This window comes from Euwallacea fornicatus, chromosome 24 (genome assembly GCF_040115645.1).
Source record: "Euwallacea fornicatus isolate EFF26 chromosome 24, ASM4011564v1, whole genome shotgun sequence".
NCBI classification, from domain to species: domain Eukaryota; kingdom Metazoa; phylum Arthropoda; class Insecta; order Coleoptera; family Curculionidae; genus Euwallacea; species Euwallacea fornicatus.
In genome coordinates this window covers 3,294,440-3,313,018 of record NC_089564.1, presented here as the reverse complement: position 1 = coordinate 3,313,018, position 18,579 = coordinate 3,294,440, and the positions used below count along the sequence as shown (strand labels likewise).

The 18,579-nt window shown below is 34.9% G+C and overlaps 1 protein-coding gene across 8 annotated transcripts in view; it reads right to left on the bottom strand.

The window, feature by feature from the left end:
• Positions 1-18,579, bottom strand: part of retn (retained) — a 169,359-nt gene that overhangs the window by 142,408 nt on the left and 8,372 nt on the right. The window contains exons 1-2 of one of the 8 annotated variants that reach the window (XM_066296166.1): positions 16,283-16,657; positions 3,804-3,946 (exon numbers count right to left, since the gene is read on the bottom strand). The exons of 5 other annotated variants lie outside the window; for them this stretch is intronic. In XM_066296166.1, coding sequence (XP_066152263.1) covers positions 3,804-3,809 — 6 coding nt within the window. In that variant the 5' untranslated portion in view covers positions 3,810-3,946; positions 16,283-16,657. Of the gene's footprint in view, positions 1-3,803; positions 3,947-16,282; positions 16,658-18,579 lie in introns of those variants that run through there. 2 more of the 8 variants (XM_066296167.1, XM_066296162.1) reach the window with 2 other exon arrangements.

Sequence of the window (18,579 nt, the reverse complement as noted above, 5' to 3'; positions counted from 1 at the left end):
AATAGATGGGATCTATTGATTCAGATTATTTTCATGAAAATATCACTTCCGGTTATACCGAAAATAAATGCTAACTCGCTTATTTTAAACGAAACACCCTGCATATTACACCATAATTCAATTCTGTGGAACATTTTTCATGTAAAAAGTTGTATACCAAAATTTTTTGGTTTTCGAGATATTTAGAATTTTCCAAAAAATATGACAATCGAAGTCATTAATGTATTTTTTAATCGTTCGTAAATGGTTAAGTATTTTGTAACGAAATTTTGCGGTGTTATTCAAAATGCCTTACCGCCCTTGAATCAGTGAATTAAATCATGCGTTTTCATACAGGGTGCTCGAAAAGATAGCCGAAAATTTTCATTAAAAAACTTCAAAAGCGTGTCGTTTTTCAAATACGGGCTCCATATTTATTCAACAAATACATATTTAACATAAAAAATAAAGTCTACTACTTTCAATCCAATTGTATATACCTAAATCTAACCATTTTCATTTTATTCCGAAAAAAAACCCTTGTTATTGTTGATGCTTTCAAGTCTACTTAAGTATGACGACACCTGTAAATTATACAAACAAAGATTATCTCAGTATGTTTAATATTTGTAGTGAAGGTAACAAAGTATTAACTAGAATATTTCATATATTTAATATTCGATATCCAGAAAAAAAACGAAACTATCACTAAAAGTTCTCAAACGTACAATAGATAATTTTAAAATTAACGGATCTGCTAAAACACTTTTCTAAAGAAACAAACTTATTGTTAATAATGGAATAACTCAAGCTGCAATGTCAAAATTATTAGAAAATACACAGCAATTATCTTGTTTTTAGAAAATTATAAATATCTCGAAAACCGTAAAATTTAGGTATATAACATTATGCATAAAAAATATTCATAATGTTCAGTAGAATCGAAATTTGATATAATATACAGAGTATTCTATTTTAGATAAACGAGTTGATTTCCGGTATAACTGGAAATGATATTTTCTTGAATATATTTTTAATTAATAGATCATCTCCATTTTAGTATGATATCCAAATTTGAACTTTTTTTTAGTTATAGTCCTCAAAATAAGGCTGAAAGCTCATTTTCATGGGGCACTTTGTAAAGGTACCATACTGATAGATAATATGGAAATCAAGCGGTCCAGTGAACTTACTTGGATTTAAATAAATTTGAAGTTACCAAACGTTAACAGAAAATATGAAATATACACTAAAAACAACATTGAACAATAAATAGATTATAATAAACCCGAAAAACTACTCCTATAAAGCTTCAAGTGTCTCTACTACTGTGACATTAGTCACCATTACTTTGTGAATTGATTCCAATAAAATCTAAAATATTGTTAACATTTTCTCAACATTCAAGACTCTTTTTCCACCACTTTTCGCTTCCGACGCCACTGTATATGACATTGTTTAAATTCTAACGCGATGCTAAATTGTGGTTCTATGACGATTGGTCCCGTCGACTCTAAAACATTTAACAAACATTTATTTATCTTGAAATTAAGAGTTCAAACGTAACTTAAAATTGTTTTTGGTTTTTTGTTCTTTCTATCATCTCATCATCTGAAATGAAATTATTTCCACTGAATTTTCGAGTTGAAAATACAAAATTTATGCAATGCTAACACACTCCTCCGTCGATAGGAAAAATGGGGCATAAATACATATTGGCAAATGGGTGAATGAAGAAGTATCCTAAATTAAATTAAGGGATGTTTTAAATGTTAGTTTATGGTTCGATGTTGCTTATTGATACACATGTGGTTTGATAGTTTTATACCGGGTGTTTCCTTACTACTGTAAAAAATTGAAAGGCGTAATCCTCGACTGATTTTGAGTCAAAAATGTCTAATGAACATATGTCCGCAAATGCCTTGTTTCCAAGATACAGGGTGTGACTGAAAGACGTTGAAAAAGGTTTTAAAGGTTTCTAAAGGTTTGGTGGTATTTACTAACTTGTTTATTGTTAGTTTTTTTGCTACTTCCACTACTATAAACAAGATAGTCAGTGTTATTTTGGTGTTTTACTCTCTAAAGTGAAATAATTTAGTTCTGTGTCCCAAAAATCAGATTATACCTCAGTTTTGAAAATTTTTCAAATGCCTAATTACACTAATCAAGAAATGGCCAATATGGTTTTTGTTTACGGCCTTGCTGATGGTAAGTGTTTGACAGCGAGGCGTATTTACATGGAAAGGTTTCCAAACCACCAAGCTCTCAACCACCAAACCTTTAAAAATCTCTTTCAACGTCTTTCAGTCAACACCCTGTATCTTAGAAACAAGGCATTTGCGGACATATGTTTATTAGACATTTTTGACTCAAAATCAGTCGAGGATTACGCCTTTAAATTTTTTACACGTAGTTAGGAAACACCCTGTATATGTATGTACTCACTACACTTTGCTAAAATTCTGAAAGCCTAAATCGTCTCTGAAAGTCAAATTACATACAATAGCACCTCTGATGGGTCAGTGATGTAAGTCTAGGACTTGGCTAAAATATTTGCTAATAATATTCGAATATTCAAATATTGTATCTTCAGTTAAACTTTGTTCCGTAAGTGTCGACATGATCAACAACTAAATCAAAGATCTCAACTCACAATGTCTCTCGTTAAACTCAGCTAAACCTAATAAAAACCTCGATGAACAGATCCTATAATTTCATATCACAGAGTCTCAATTGAATAATTGACCTCCTGCAGGCTAAATTATAAGAAATCTGTCCCAATTAAGTTCTCGATTGCACTTTTGCTAAACACAATTGTGGAAAAAAGACCAAGACAGTTCCCTTATAAATGCGGGGCCCTCATATCTGCTTTAAAACACCCCGCAGTCTAGCGACCGGACTGTGTTTAAATACAATAATTTGGACCACTTATGACATTTCAATCCGAAATTGACCAAAATTGTTGGCTTTAGGGGTTTAGTTGGAAATGGTTTTGGCGGATTTAAATTGGAGATATAAATTAACTGAGCAAGAAAAGAGGCACATAATTTTAATTTGAAGGAGTCCATTAGCCCAGTGCACATTTCACCTAGAGCACGTAGTAATCAATATTCTGATATTGCAGTGTGAGAAACGCGAACCTCCCATATAAAGGGTTTGTTTCCATTGTCAATCCCAAGAATAGAATCAATTAGTCTGAATGAATGATGATTGAATTGGACAATATTGAATACTGATGGATATCAGGCTCTCGGAGAGTCGCGATTCTTCGTTCAGATTGTCTAAATCGAGTCGGATGTTTTCCCGCGCAAGCCGCGTCCCTATCTGACAGTTGATAGATTTCTTTCTTTTACATTATACATAATAATATCGCTACAAATAAAGGATGCCCGATGTCCGACATAAATCACACGCCATAACATTCCTGGGAGATATCATTATTTGTATTTAATGGAGTCTGAATGGCCGGTTTTCTGGCTCAAGCCGATGAAATTTATAGATAGAGCGCTCATTGTTACAGATAGCGACATGGCAGCGATAGAAGTTAATGGTCAATGATAAGATATTAATTTCCGCGTTTTGTACGTTAAAGTAACGCATCACCGACTATGGCTACGCCGACGATTTATATAACTTTTTTCATCATCATTTTAATTAACTTGTTGGTCACACAACACTATAAAAGCATTTTATACTCAAGAGCGTCGATACCTAGGTAATTAAATGCGCTATTATGCATATTAATATTACTGCGTAAAAAAATCTATTAGGTTTCAGAGTAATTGATTTTTCTTTATCTTGATGAAAGGTAAACGCATTCTCACCGGCATTTTGCAGCATTTATCTCTGGAAATCAAACTTTCGGGATGTGGCACGGTCCTGTTTAAAGGTGCCCCAAATTTGGTCCACTCGGTACAAAATAAGCTCCAAAGGCGAAAGTTTGGTCACAGTCCGATCGCAGCTGAAACTTTAAGTAATTAAATTTGGCGGTTTAATTCCGCAGAGTCGTAAAATAAAAGCGAAACGGGCACGGCCCTGATTGGTCGACGGCGGCGGTCACGCCCTCGCTTATTGTTCTCCTTTATCGCTGACGAGAATCCCCTCGCAACCGCCGCCTCGCCTTAAAGGCTTTAATAGCCTTTAATAAACAGCCTTTAATATTGTTATACGTATGTAGATTTTCGAGAAATTATATGTTCGCTTAATGCGTGCCGAAGAAGCGAAACTGAGTGTGAGATTTGCAGAAGTTATTGAACTTGAGTTTAAAGTAACGTCGCTGCGGGATTGCAAACATCTCAGCGAATTTCACATTTTTGTCTGAGTAAAACAATAGCTAATATATTCGTTATCGTTCAAGGGTATTAATCATTCTTTTTTGTATTTTTTTGGAATATTCGCTCAAATATCAGGAAGAGTTGTCGGAGAGTTAGAATTGCACTCTTTTCTAAGTTATAACTTTGTCAGATCAATTTTCAGCAGACAAAATGTTATTGGAGATGTTTACGAGAGTCTAAAAACTGGAATTTAACTTCGAGTAAGACTGCGTAAAACAATCAGGAAGAGTTTCAAACCTTACGGAATAGCCACCAAGCTTTCCGAACTTACACCCCTTGATTTCTTGTACTTGTTTTAAGTCGAAAATCTATTTCATTGAATGCCAAATACTAAAAAGTTGGGACGTGAAATAAAACAAAGATGTGAAGAAATAAGTAAAGCAATATTTAGCAACGTTAGAGAATATGTTTTATATGTGTGAGACGGATCGTTAATTAATTCTGTTATTTTTTGGGAATAACGCCTCACACGCCAGCAGCGGTTGATGGAGCCATGGAATTGTACACTATTCTTAGTTAAAACTGAGAATAATATTTATTCTTTAGTAAGGGCTTGGACAGAGTCTTTTGTCAACTCTTCGGGGATAAATTTGTTACCGTCGGAAATAAACCGAAAATAAACGTTAAAGTACAGAAGAGGCGACTATTTGACTTTTGCAAAATTCTTTGAAAGTTCTATTTTCGATCGCTGAGAAATGACAGTTTTTTTATATGGTTCATGTCATCTTACCGAAAATTTGAATGTGAACTAAGTGATTGGTGTTAAACATGTCTTTTTTTTTAAGTATATTTTCCGCGTTACTGAGTACTATACATGGGATTTATTCCTGTTTGGTTTCTTTTCATATGTCCGAGGTTGATCTCTTGTTTAATCATAAATGACTAAAATACCACGTAGAGTAATTACCAACATCCAATACCTCCCTTATGTATCGCAGTACGTGATAACTTCTTAATTCGCCATGAAAATCGCCAAAAATAACTGTTTAACAGGTAATAATATCAGTATGCATAAATAAAAGAGAACGCATTAACATTTTACGTGGAATAACGCATCCGTCATTAAAGATGATTAAATTTTGATTAGCGGGTGTTGAATACTTTCCCAGAAGCAAAACAGGAATGGAAATTCATAAGTAAGGTTTCATCCGCAGTTTGCTAATTCTCGTTTTCACTATATGTATCTTATGGTGATATGGCATATTATCGCCTAATTATATAACACGACAACATATCAAACCCAAAATTTTTTATTATTTACGTCATATAGAAAAAAATATATACTTCCATTATCTAAATTTGTGAGGAAAAAATCTTAAATTTCAAATGCTCTCTGCTTCACGGCTAATCTTACACCATCCACGGGAGAAAAAGCAGTAGTGCCCTTCCCATATAATATAAAAACATATTACATTTCGAAAACATCTCGTGAGAGTGGTCATGAAGTGACCTAAAATGCCCGCTCTATCCAGTATAATCGATCTCGATTGATACAACTATCTCATTAATATAGCAGACATCGATCGTTGGTGAAAGCGAAATATTTTTTCAAAATGTTGTTTTTTTTTCTCAATTATTTTATATTTGAAACAGAGGAATCATCTCACCGATTACTACAAGGTGCTCCAAAACGGTTGTACCAAACTTAAAGTTACAAGGAAGATTGCGGTGAACAATTTTTGCATAGACATCTCTAATCAAATCGAACCGTTTTGGCTCCTAAGTCACTTTTGGTCAAAAGACTCAGATATTCAACTTAAGTGAATAGAATAAAAACAAACAAAACGGACGCTTTTTGTTTCCTGATACAAGTTTATCCATTGCCTTCCTAAGCTCCATATTGTTGTAAATTGATTTTATTTGTAATAGCAGCAAATTAAGTGCTTCACGTTGTTTTCTTCGGCGAGAAATTATTGCATTTGAACTGTGAAAACAGTCCAATTTACTTTTGAAGAGTATGCAGACATGCATCTGATTTATGGCCAGGCAAGATGCAACGCTAGAGAAACTCGGCTCCTTTATGCTGAGCGTTTTCTAAATCACCGACATCCGTCTCGAAACACGATTTCAGCAATCCATCATCGATTACAAGAAACAGGCAGTTTTAACCCAGATGGAGGAACCGGCAATCCCCGAACTGCACAAAGAGTGACCTTTAAGCAAGACGTTTTGCGTTGAATTGATGAACAATCTACTACCGGCACGCCTGCAATAGTGAATCAAATTAGTCCTGCTCACCAAACAGGGTGATCGGTACTTCACGAGGAGCTCTTGCACTTTTACAATTTTCAAAAGAGACATGCACTAGATCCGAAAGAGACCAGCCACGGGTACATTTTTGCCAATGGTTTTTGCAATGTATTGCAAACTAACCGGATTTAGGTTGGACAATTCTATTCATCGATGAAGCGTTTCATTAAGGACGGGTTCTTCTGTAGTCGCAACAGTCACATATCGGACGATCACAATACTTACGTCGCATAGATCAGACCTCATCAAGACTAATTTGCCATTAACATGCGTGCCGGTATTGTTCGCAACATTTTAATTGGCTGGTTCCTGCTTCCACCTCGGCTAACTGGTACCACGTACATACCTAAATTTTCTATAAGGCCTGGTTACTGAGCTATTGGACAATGCGCAGGATCCTATAGATGCACAGGATACATTTTGGTTCGAAAATGAAGGTGCACCTGCACATTTGCCTGTACTGTCCAGGATCATCTAAACCAATTTTTTTTGATAGGCGATGAATCGGAAAACGCGGACTTGTCAGATGACCAAAGCGAAGTACCGATTTAAACCCGTTGAATTTTTTCCTCTGGGGGAACATCAAGTTGTTGGTGTATGAAACTCCTGTCGCCATCCAAGAAAAATAGTCAGGAAGAGTGATGGCAACCTCTCTTTTCATGCAGTAAGATCCGCACATCTTACAATGGGGGTGGGTTAATCAGTGATTAAAAGAACCAATTTATGTAATCAGTGGGGAGTTGCCATTTTGACCGTTTATTATAAGTTATTTTGAGTTATCTTTAATAAACATGACTTAAATATCGAAGTATTTTGGCGTCAACGAATGATTTTTTGAAAAAAAATTACTTTGCAGCCAAAACGGTTCATTTTTGTCTGGCAGCTCCTATACAAAATTGTTCAGCTAATGTCTTTTATAACCTCGTCAAGTTAGGTACAACTTTTTTGACACACATATTATTGACCATAAATATGCTCTTCCTTTTCAATGGTGCCTATCAAAGCTCAAGGCCAATTTCTAGACCCTTATATAAATGAAGGTATGTTGTATCATAATAAAAATATCTGGTAAAATGTAGTTGTCGTTGATGATCACCTTCCCCTATTACAACTTCAACTATTTCTTTTCATCGTAATGTCCTTGAGCGTTTTTTTGTACAGCTCAAGGAGATTCTTTTAATTTGGTATGGTCTTGTACCGAACACTCTTAATATCACCCGGCTGGCCAGAGTGAAGGTCAGAATTAAAGTCAAGTGAAACATTTCTGTCAATTTGAACTAAGTATCAAAATAGTGTACACGTCTCTATTCAGTCTTGTTAAGAATTTTCACAACCAAAACCAGAAAAATTCTATAATGCAAAATTCTCGACAGGTAAGTACCTACTACTACTACTACTTAATTCCAGCCATTCCAAAAGCTCTGAAAGCTCTACTCAGTAAAACACGATTGAAATAAAACCAACTGTTGGTTGATAGTCGTAAATGTAGAATGCGTCAGGTATGCGCAAATATTGATTTAATAATCCTCCTAGAGACTTATTAACCTTGTTTAGCCCCCTTCCTGGTGGACAATTCAGTTTGTGGAAGTATTTTTTTATTATCTCTTATTTGACTTGCCTTATCGACCCTTTCATATTTAGTTTGAACAATATAGGAATTTTAGGTCGGAAATCCTCATTCGTACTTAGGTTCTATAAAGTATTAAAAGCAGTGGCGCAGCTTGAAATACTTACAGTCAGATAAATAATGACTCAATTATTACACAGTAATGTAGAAACATTACAATACAAATAACCGCAGTGAGTGGTCCAAATTATTGTACCGGCCAGAAGAATTATCACCTCTGTCTAATACCGAAGTTATGCAAATAAACGTTAACATGTTTAAAGCATTAAATTAACACTAGAAATCTGAATCTTGTAATGGGGCTTAATTTACAAGTACGACCTTTATATGGGTACTCAGTACTTTTACATCTGTGTGGGAAAGGCTGTGTAGTCATTAGGTACTAAAGTATAATCGAATACGCACATCGTTTTGATTCGATTTTATTTGGGTTGAGTAATGGAATATTTTCACAAGCTTTTTCATGCCCTAGAGATGAATTGATTTTATCGTCTTATCGAGGACTCTCATTGGATCGAACGGAGTTGCTCTATCAAAATTACCCGGGAATCAAACCGAGCCCCAGCAAGGATATAAAAGGGCGTGGCCAGTTTGGATGCCCTAACCAATTGCGTGCCGGCATTGCAAGCACGCGGAGCGATCCCAATAATGTGATATCAAAGAGCTTTCTCACGAACCGGTATTGTTAATGCGCCTGTGCTAGCCGCCGTGGCCGACACGACATTCATTGTTCAACTGTTTCATTGTTCCACTGTTTCACTCTTTTCATATCAATGTTGAAGAATTCGAAAATGCTACAGACAACGAAAAACAATGTACAATAAAGAGGGCACTGAAGTCGTTGCTTTGGGTTAATTATACGGGTGTTTTACGACTGGGTTCTGGGTGCAATGTAACGTCTATTTCTTGAGGTAGGCAGACAATCGCGGAGCTGTTCAGTTTTGTTTAATTGTACTTAGGAAATTGGCGATTTTAATGTGACAATAGAGTGGTGATCTTTTTTATGTTTGATAATCTATGGATAGATATCCAGGAGAGTTTTTATGAGAACAATCTCTGCAAATTATTTTTATTCTTCGAGTCCGCGTTAACCTTTGGTTTTTCTAACTCTAAATGTTGGCCATTTCTTCAAAGCACTGTAAAAAACTTTTGTGACTCATTTCAAGAATATCGAAAGAAATATCTAGAAACTACTGAGTTACGCAAACAATTTTTAATGTTTCAAAGCTTGGGAAGAAACGTTTAGAGCCCCCCTCGACTGATCTAGAATGTTCAATAGATTCTAGAAAATCCCAAATCAATCAACTTTGACTTTTCCAGCTCTAAATGTTTTTTTTAGGTTCTCTAGAGCACTTCTAAGACACTTTTTTAATATTTTGAGCTTCAGAAAAATCTTCTAGTGATGTATTCGCCATACCAAGAATACTTGCAGAGTAATGGGCAGTGCTGATAACAAAGAAGCAATTCATCATGCATTAGTGGAATTCAACTCTAATCATTTTAGATAGATTCCTAAAAGGTCTGGAATAGAAATGGAGAATTCGATTTAATTATCACAGTATGGGTTATTTCTTGGGTAACCATTTGGATTATTGTCTGCTATTTTCACAATTCTTTTCGTCAAAATGGCAGACAAATATATTACCGAGTTTATACCATAAATAAGGCGTAGAAGTTTTAATGCTTTCATTGACTGCCCGAGGAAAATGTCTTCTTGTTGAATGGCCTAAGTATGCATTTGTTAAAACTTTAACAGTAGGCAATGATGTATGCAACTGTCTGAGTATATACATCAAAATTTCAGCAACCCAAGATTTCATGCACGCAGGAATAGAGCTTTGCGCGGCCCGTGGTCCGGCCCCACACTTGCGAGATCCGTCGGGTCATCAATTTCGATCAATTCCTGGAGTTCGAATAGGGCTGGGTATCTATCATCTCTCTTTCGGGAATGACCGTAGGGTCAATTTGAGGAAGTGCCAACTTGCTACATACAGATAAATATTTATCGTATTCAAAAAACCTATTACAAATTAACCCTCTCTCTATTCTAACATTCATTCTTTTTGTTATGTGGTCATAGAAGTTTTATTTTATCGCAAGTTTAAGTATAGCACTAGCATGATGCGTTTGACATATTGTCAGACTTGGGCCGGGCCTCTGGTTTTGGTCCTTGCGGAACGCTACACCGGATTTACCTTAATCCAGGGTCCGTAGAACCTTTCCGACATAGCGCATTCCACTTTGCTAATCCAAGAGGGCGATTCGTTAGTCTCGTTTCCTGAATTTTGTTTTACGGCTGCCACTATGGGGATCTATTATTTCAGGTCATTCTAAAAGATAATTAACCGACCTAGAAATTTAGGGCGATACTGTTCTGCTTTCCGTTTTTCATTGTCAAATTGGCCACACCTGACAATATCATACTTCATAATTTGAAATTTATTACTCAATCGCTATCAATATTTCATTTATTTCGATGTTCAGTTAGCTAATGGACTTGCAAGAATATGTAGCTCCACAGGATAATAGTCATCAAGAAAACTGTGTTGTGGAGTTGCTTCTTTACATCTGTTGATGCAGGAACTCTACAATGCCCTGGACAGGCAACCATTGATGTGCTTGTTTCTCTCAAATATGTATCTCTGTTTCAATTTGTGAGTTAAGTAAGAATCATTGGAGCCGAGGGATGCAGTAAAAAAATCATGGCCAAATCTTACTTGCCTAAGAAAATTTTCGTCCGGATTACAAGTTACCGTATGTAAAAGCAAGTTGCTAAATATGTTCATTAACAAATTAACTCATGTAAAAGGAACCAGCGTCTACCATGCGGCTAAAATCAAAAACGAGTCATTAACAGTGCAACGATCCCTTGTTTACCGTTCAATTTCATTATCGTTCCTTTACTTTAATAATTTAAAAATTTTCATCAATTTCAATTTCTGTTCCTCACCTAGGTAATTGTCATTAACAGTGGTTAATTACTTATGTCAATCCCCCTCTATCGCTACGTTATCCCGACCTCAAGATAACAGGATAAGAAAAACTATGCTTTAAGGTGCTGAATAAATAATAATTATTCTGAAGAGAATTTCACCACTGAGTTTCTTGCATCTTTTAATGATAAATTAATTAAGGGTTCAGTCGAGATGAAGTGATCTTAAGATAAAAAAAACTTTGAATTTCTTGGTTAAGGAAAACCTTTTTTTCATAAGAGAAGGTTAAAAATGATTTGATTTATTCGTAAAATATGGCCTGTTTCAATACTGGATTGAATATTTCCATAATTTTGTGACCCACAGCTGAAATCTTCACTTATAAGTCAATATAATTGATGACTTTGGTAGAGACTCTTTTGAAAACAAATAATAAAGCTTGGCCAAATCTCTAAAAAATTCACATATTTCTTCATTGTACTCGCCCTCATAAATTATTTTAACTATAATCCATTCTAATTTTACATTCTGTTGATTTAATAAATCATATCACACCAGTAAAGTTAGTTTGACCATAAAGATTTATATAAACGATAAATTATATGGCCTCCAATAAATCTAATGCAATCTACCTGTTTACAATTTTTGATTAATAAGCAAACAGATCGTATGAATGTATTTGATCTAAATATCATACTTATAACTGTAAAATTTTAATTTTTAATCCTCTTTTCTCAAATGTATACAAAGATGACTCAAAAGCCTTTTGATATAGTACAAATGCACATTAACAACATTTTTCTTTGAACAAACAAAATTTAATACTGCAAATAAGTATATACATATGTATATACAATTGAGTAATGACTTAAATTATCAAGGCTTAATTCTTAATTCATATTAATTAAATATTACCCTCCATAATTTTATTTATATTGTATTCCGTAATGTATACTTTAGCTGTTTCAAAGACTCCACCCTAACTTAATTAACCTTGATATAAGTATGTCCTTGAAGTCTGTTTGTATGTAAATATTTGCTTTTGATATTAATATGAAACGATTTCCTACTTACGAAACTACTTCTCGACTGCTTCCACGGCCAGTTAATAGTTTCACAAGGTGTTTACCTAGTTAATTAACTGCTCTTTCTTGCAAACTATTTCCGAATATTGCTATGATATATTCAAAAACATGCGATATAGTATGAAACAATGACCCATTTAAAACGGTCGTTCTGCCACAGACAATATGAACATTTGGACTATGAGTGTGAATATGGACCCTGAGTTGTATATGGGTAAATAATCAATAATTTATTTATGGCAAAAATTTCTTCTAGTCAGTCTTTATTTTAATCAATTAAATAACTATTGAATATAACGATATTAAGAAATGTGGTTTGTGAATTACGCATAAAGATAGGAAATCTGTCTTAATATCTCAAAAAGTCTCAGTTGTAAGCTCGGCCATATGTTATTACTTCCGAAACTAATAAATGTGTCAGTATAAACTGCTTGCAATACTGAGGAGATTCTACTGGAATAGGTAAGAAGATTTTGGTACAAACCTTCTATAAGAATGTTGAATTTTCAATAGATTCCATCTAGGATTCTCTAACATGTCCTTGAATATTACACTCTTTTGCAATATATAAAACTAGTGAAATCATCTGGGGAAATCTACAGAAAATCAATATTCCCAGATAACAAATTAAATCTTTAAATACGAAATATTTGGTTTTGGTAATAAACCTTTGGCTTATTACTTTGTTCTACGTTTATAGTGTGACTGGGACATTCATCATTTACTTAGAATTGGGCTTGTCGAGACGAACCGAATTTTCGTCTTTGTGGTAATAGTTCTCTGAGAAAGAATAACGGATGAAGTTCTGGTTTTCGTTTTAACTTGAACATTTTATCGTTTTTCAAAAAAATTAGACGTATTGTGATAGGTTTCTTAAAGAAATCAAGATGCTATTGGATATTTTTCAGTGCTGGGAAAGTTTTTTTTAATTATTATCCAAGAAAAATCCACATCTGATTTTTTTTAAGAACGAAACGGATTTTCCAAAACATCTGGTAAGTCAATTATTTAATCGAAACTTATCATTAATAAACACTTGCATTAACATAAACCGATTTAATATCCGGTTTGAGAACAATGCTAATCTCGAAATTGGGTTTGTACTTGCGACTCTAACAAATTAGTCTCCGAATCAGAATTGATCTGAATATTAAACTCCCGCATAAATACAGTACGAAATTCTAGAATGTTTGAAGAAAATTTTGAAATGCTAAAGTAAAAACATGATAATTGAGACATCCCTAATCTATATCATAATTGATTGTGTAAAAATAAATCATACTTGCACTGGTTCGCAAGAAGCATGACTAACGCTCGGAATAACGGGAATAAGTTTTAATTCGATCATTTTAGTTGATTGTCATTAGCAGTACATAAATCGAAATTATATTTCGATGCATTAAAATACTCAAAAGGGACCAATAAAGAAACATGGGATACCCCCTTAACACACAACTGGGAAATTTATGAAATTTTTTGTAGATGAAACTAGATGCATACTCTATGCATTCTAATCAGAGAAACCAATTTTTTTGTTTTCTCAAAATTTCGGAGAAAAATATAGGAAAAAAATAGGACTGAAAACAAGGTACAAAGTTACAGGGTAATTTCATTAAAAACTTCTAATTTATTTAAATCTTGTCTAAAATATGGAAAACTAAACGTTATCGAATATTCGGATTTGGCGTCCATCAGTTTTTTCAAAATTCAAATATGTCTACTTAACAATCATTGTTTAATAGGAAAGTAACTATTAATTCTCACAAAGGTTAAGCGAAGCGCGGCTTTACCGTACGCAACTGAAACGGGCCTGTGTCAATGCCAAAATATTTTGACGGCACTTAACGTTGACATGCGCGTATTCAAACCTTTCCCGAACATACACGTCTAAACATTTTACCACATCCGAATATTTCATTGAGGTTACAAAAGACAACAAGGTTAACACACAAACGCTCGCAGTGCGCTAACACGTGCGCAAGTGTCTTTACCGCACTCGATTACTGACGACGCGATGCAGAGCATTCCGCTTCAGGTCTTTTGGGCAAGTACAACAATCAGGATGCGGTAAAGAATCAATTTCCGTACTTGTTAGGTAAATGACTTTTGTGATCTTAACTGAGATGATACAATGATTCAGACGGAAATTCATCATTCAGGAAATTCCTACAATCTGAGGTGTATTTAACCTTTTTTTAATATAGTGCTATATCTAATAACGAATTTCATTGGGGAAAAAGTATAATAAAAGTATCACACTGGGACTCCATTTTTTCACCAATGAATTAAAGAATCACAAAAATCAAGTGTCGACATCGTTCGATAGCTCCTGTGGAAATAAACGCTGCAATTGTGGATACGGTTGGGCAAATTGCAATAATTGCACTGTCAATGTAAAAGTAAAAACAAAATAAGGTGCGGAGAATAAAGTATGTCTGAGATAAGAATGTCGTAACCTGTAGTAAACAAATATTTAAAAAATCATTTTATTTGCGTATTTTAGTAAAGGACTTTTCAAATTAAGGTTTTTTTTCAAGTTTGGTAAAAAATTGATTAAAACTAAAGGCACTTCTCCATTGCACTTTTTAATAAACCTCAGCATAACAATTTTGACACAGTACTTTAATAATAATGTTTATTACTGCACTGTGATCTTGGCCTCATTCTGTGGTGTTCCTTTTATCAATTGCCCCGGTAACTTTTTGTAGATTTTAAGACAACTTATGATGACAAAAACGTTGATGTATCACACTTCCTCATTTACACTTGTTATTGTTTTCAATTATCCGCACTCGTTTAGGTATTACTTTACGTGCGTATCCAATTTACCTATGCGTGGTAAACCTGGGTTTGTACAGCGCATAACCCATAACATAATGCATAACAGAAATAGAAAGTTGGTTTTATGTTTATACCTATTGCCGCTTTGTCGCCGTATATGCTATGCAGTGCAAAGCATATGCTAAAGGTGACACAGAAAATTCGTATCTTTTTATAGGTGGGTTTAATGCATCTATGTATTGCTCCGACAAAACTAACATAATTACTAAAATAGGGAAAAACGGTTGAAGCATAGAGGGAGCATGCTTCACAGTATAAGGTGCTGGCACGAGGGAGTAGCTTTGAATTAAATGATAATGTATGTGATCTTTTATTCCAAAAATATATTTGTTATAAATATAATTAATTCCGAAAAAATTATGAAAAAATAGGAATTGAGATGAAGGCTTTATTTATATGTAACGATTTTTACAGCAAAGTAACACACAATAAGAATAACAAATACGATAAAAGTGGGCCAACTTTTAAGTCTTATTTCATAACAGAACAACTGAGGCATAAATTTTATATACGAAATGTTGCAATTAACGTTGTAAATCAACAGCACATTTCAGTCAGGGCCTGACGGTCTGTAAAGGTACAATACACGCAACATTCGCAATAAATAATGCAAAAATCACAAAATAAAATTTTAAGGAGATTATGTTATGCTTATTTCAGTTGGACCGCATACACATCAAGATAAGTTATTATTTATTTTACTGCTATCTTATTGCATTTTATTTTATTTTATCGTGTTTGCTGTATAAACCCACCTTAACTTGCTGTGCAATTCTCGTTTAATTTGCTATGCGCATGAAAACAAACCCAACGTAACACTACAAATGTGAAACAAATTATGAGGGAGCTCATAACAAATTTTTTGTAGTACTCATACTTACGCGGCCTAAATTGTACTGCAGTTTAGTTAATTAGAACGCTTCAATTAACCGTGGTACGTGTCGTACCTACTTGTAAAGAAACTAATTGGATACCAAAAAACTTTGCCTAAATGAGCAAGTACAACACATTAATCCATTTGCAATAAAACATTGTTGTAAAATCTGCTTAAAACAATTTACGACATCCCGATGCTGGACATACCTTTATTGCACGCACTGGATATTGACAATTAACCGTGGGATTTATATTCGGCCCAATGCAACACTACAAGTTTTACCTCTCGAATTCGCTATAAGTATGGATACCCCTTATCGTTCTAATCTGCACATTTATCGAAAGCACGAAACTCACCACTGGACTCTCGTCACCCAGTTCTCCTTCTCTGTCCTGAGGCTCCATTTCCATTGCGTAAACCGGCACCGGGTCTCTGTTTTTGACACGAATTTTGCCTTTAAAATTCGCAGAATGCGTGAAAAACGCACTCCGCGCTGCACACAAATAAAATCAAATCAAAATCGTCAATGCAACGTCAAAACAAAATCGCAACACAGAACAAAAGAACGTCACTGTCCGGCACAACAAAAACAATAATTTGAGGTTATCGATTGCCGTATTTTTGGTACTCGCAATTTAAAAACACGTCCCGCGGAATGGTGCTCTACGAAACGGAGCACAACTTGACCGCCACTCTATCGAGCATGCCGACTATTACCGATTATGATCACGATCGTGGCGTGCTCTCCCTGTTGCCACTTAAGCCACGTCCAATCAGGCCGCCAGGAGGAGCCACGGTAAGTGGAGGGGTGGAACTTAGACCGCGCCGCACATAATTATACGTTTTTATTGCATACATTATCCAATCGTTTTCCATTGCATACAATGTGGATTACGCGAGGTGGATTTTGATTTTATGCGCGAGATATCGACGTCCCTCTTCAATTTATGGGCGATATTTTATGATCTGACTGAGGTGCACCCTAATCATAATAAACCTCGATTATTCCCCGAAACAATAGCCGGTTATTTTAGTGCAGTTTTAAATATTACTTCTGCAAATCGATTTGCTTTCAATAGCGTAATTTAAAGTCCGGTTATTCAGATAATTATCTGTAAATGGCGAAGTACATTATTGTCCCTCCGTTCGTCTTTCTGGAATCTTACATGTATGAGGTAAGACATCCATGTGTCTGGTGATTCATTAATAATAGGAAACCTAAAAGCTCGAGATGCTACATGTCAAATGGCGACTACTGGCGAAAACATGTTTTATCCTATAGCTGTCAGTTTCGGAAATACAGGACGTTAAAGGCAAAGTTTTAAACCGTTTTGCTATTATTTTGAAATTATCTAAGTTAGAAATTTGAAAATTTGGAAAATTAAGGTTTTTAAGCAACAAATAAGACACGCGGTGCATATTTCACTGTACTCACTAAGGACGCCACTTCGTGACTGGCGTCCTTTGCCTGACATATTTCACTGATCTTTACAGTTATTACGTTTTACCCTGTTTGTCCAATATGCAGCTTGATTCAAAATCTGAAAGTCATTTTTATGTTAATTACGTATTCTCATTTCTTTTCGATTTCCCTATGATCGGTTTAACAAGCACTATATTTTGAGAATGTAACGTGTAAATCGCAGCACCTCTCTTATTCGTCGCTTATAAGAACGTAACTTCACGAATTTTAAATTACTAGCCCAGATATCTTCAGTGTAATGCCAAAAAACGAATTCCAGCAAAATTAACTTTCACCGCCCTGTATATTTCCTACACTATCAACATGCGAATCGCCATTACATGTGTAAGATGTCGAGCATTCGCATTTCTAATTGACAATGAATGACCCTGTATAAACTTATACCTACTTATATATACTGCATATACTACATACCATATTTCTATTACGTTCCATGATAAGTGAAGCTATTCCTAAAATATTGGGAAACCCAAGAAACACTATGTAATCACAAATACGACAATAAATATCAGACGAATTACTTAAATAATGTCTCGAACTGTTTTGACACTTAACGCACCCCCATAAGTAACCACAATAGCTGTCCATACATAACATGTAAAATGCAAGGGGTTAGATGGGTATGTATCTTCGTTATCTGAACGCCTATAGGGGGCTTATTACGGAGAAGGGGTAATTTTGGCCGTTCTAGCCACGTTGTGCAACTTTTCCCTAGATTTAGGGAAATTAGACATTGATAATCTGGTCTTTGTAACACTGCTGTCTCCTTTAAGTTATTCATCTCGAATAAAGTCACTATGGAGATTCCAAGATTACTTCTATATTCCATCCTTTCCGCTATACGAACTCAGTCTCTTCACATGAACTACTTTTCCCTTCTAACCTTGACGAGAACTGCATCCTATATATCAGCTCATTTATCTTCTTCATAAGTCTGTATGGCCCTTCCCATGATCTCTACAATTTCGAGGTAATTCTTTTCTTTTTTTACTAACGGTCTCTGTTTCCCATTATATCTTACAAATTCGTGAACGGTGTGTAATTTCTTTTCTAAGTCGGTCACGTGTCAGGAAATATGATTGGTTGACAGAAAGTCACATGTAGCTTCATCTCTCACCTAATTAACAAGTTCGACGGTATGTAACCTATGCATTCACGTTGCAAGCTACA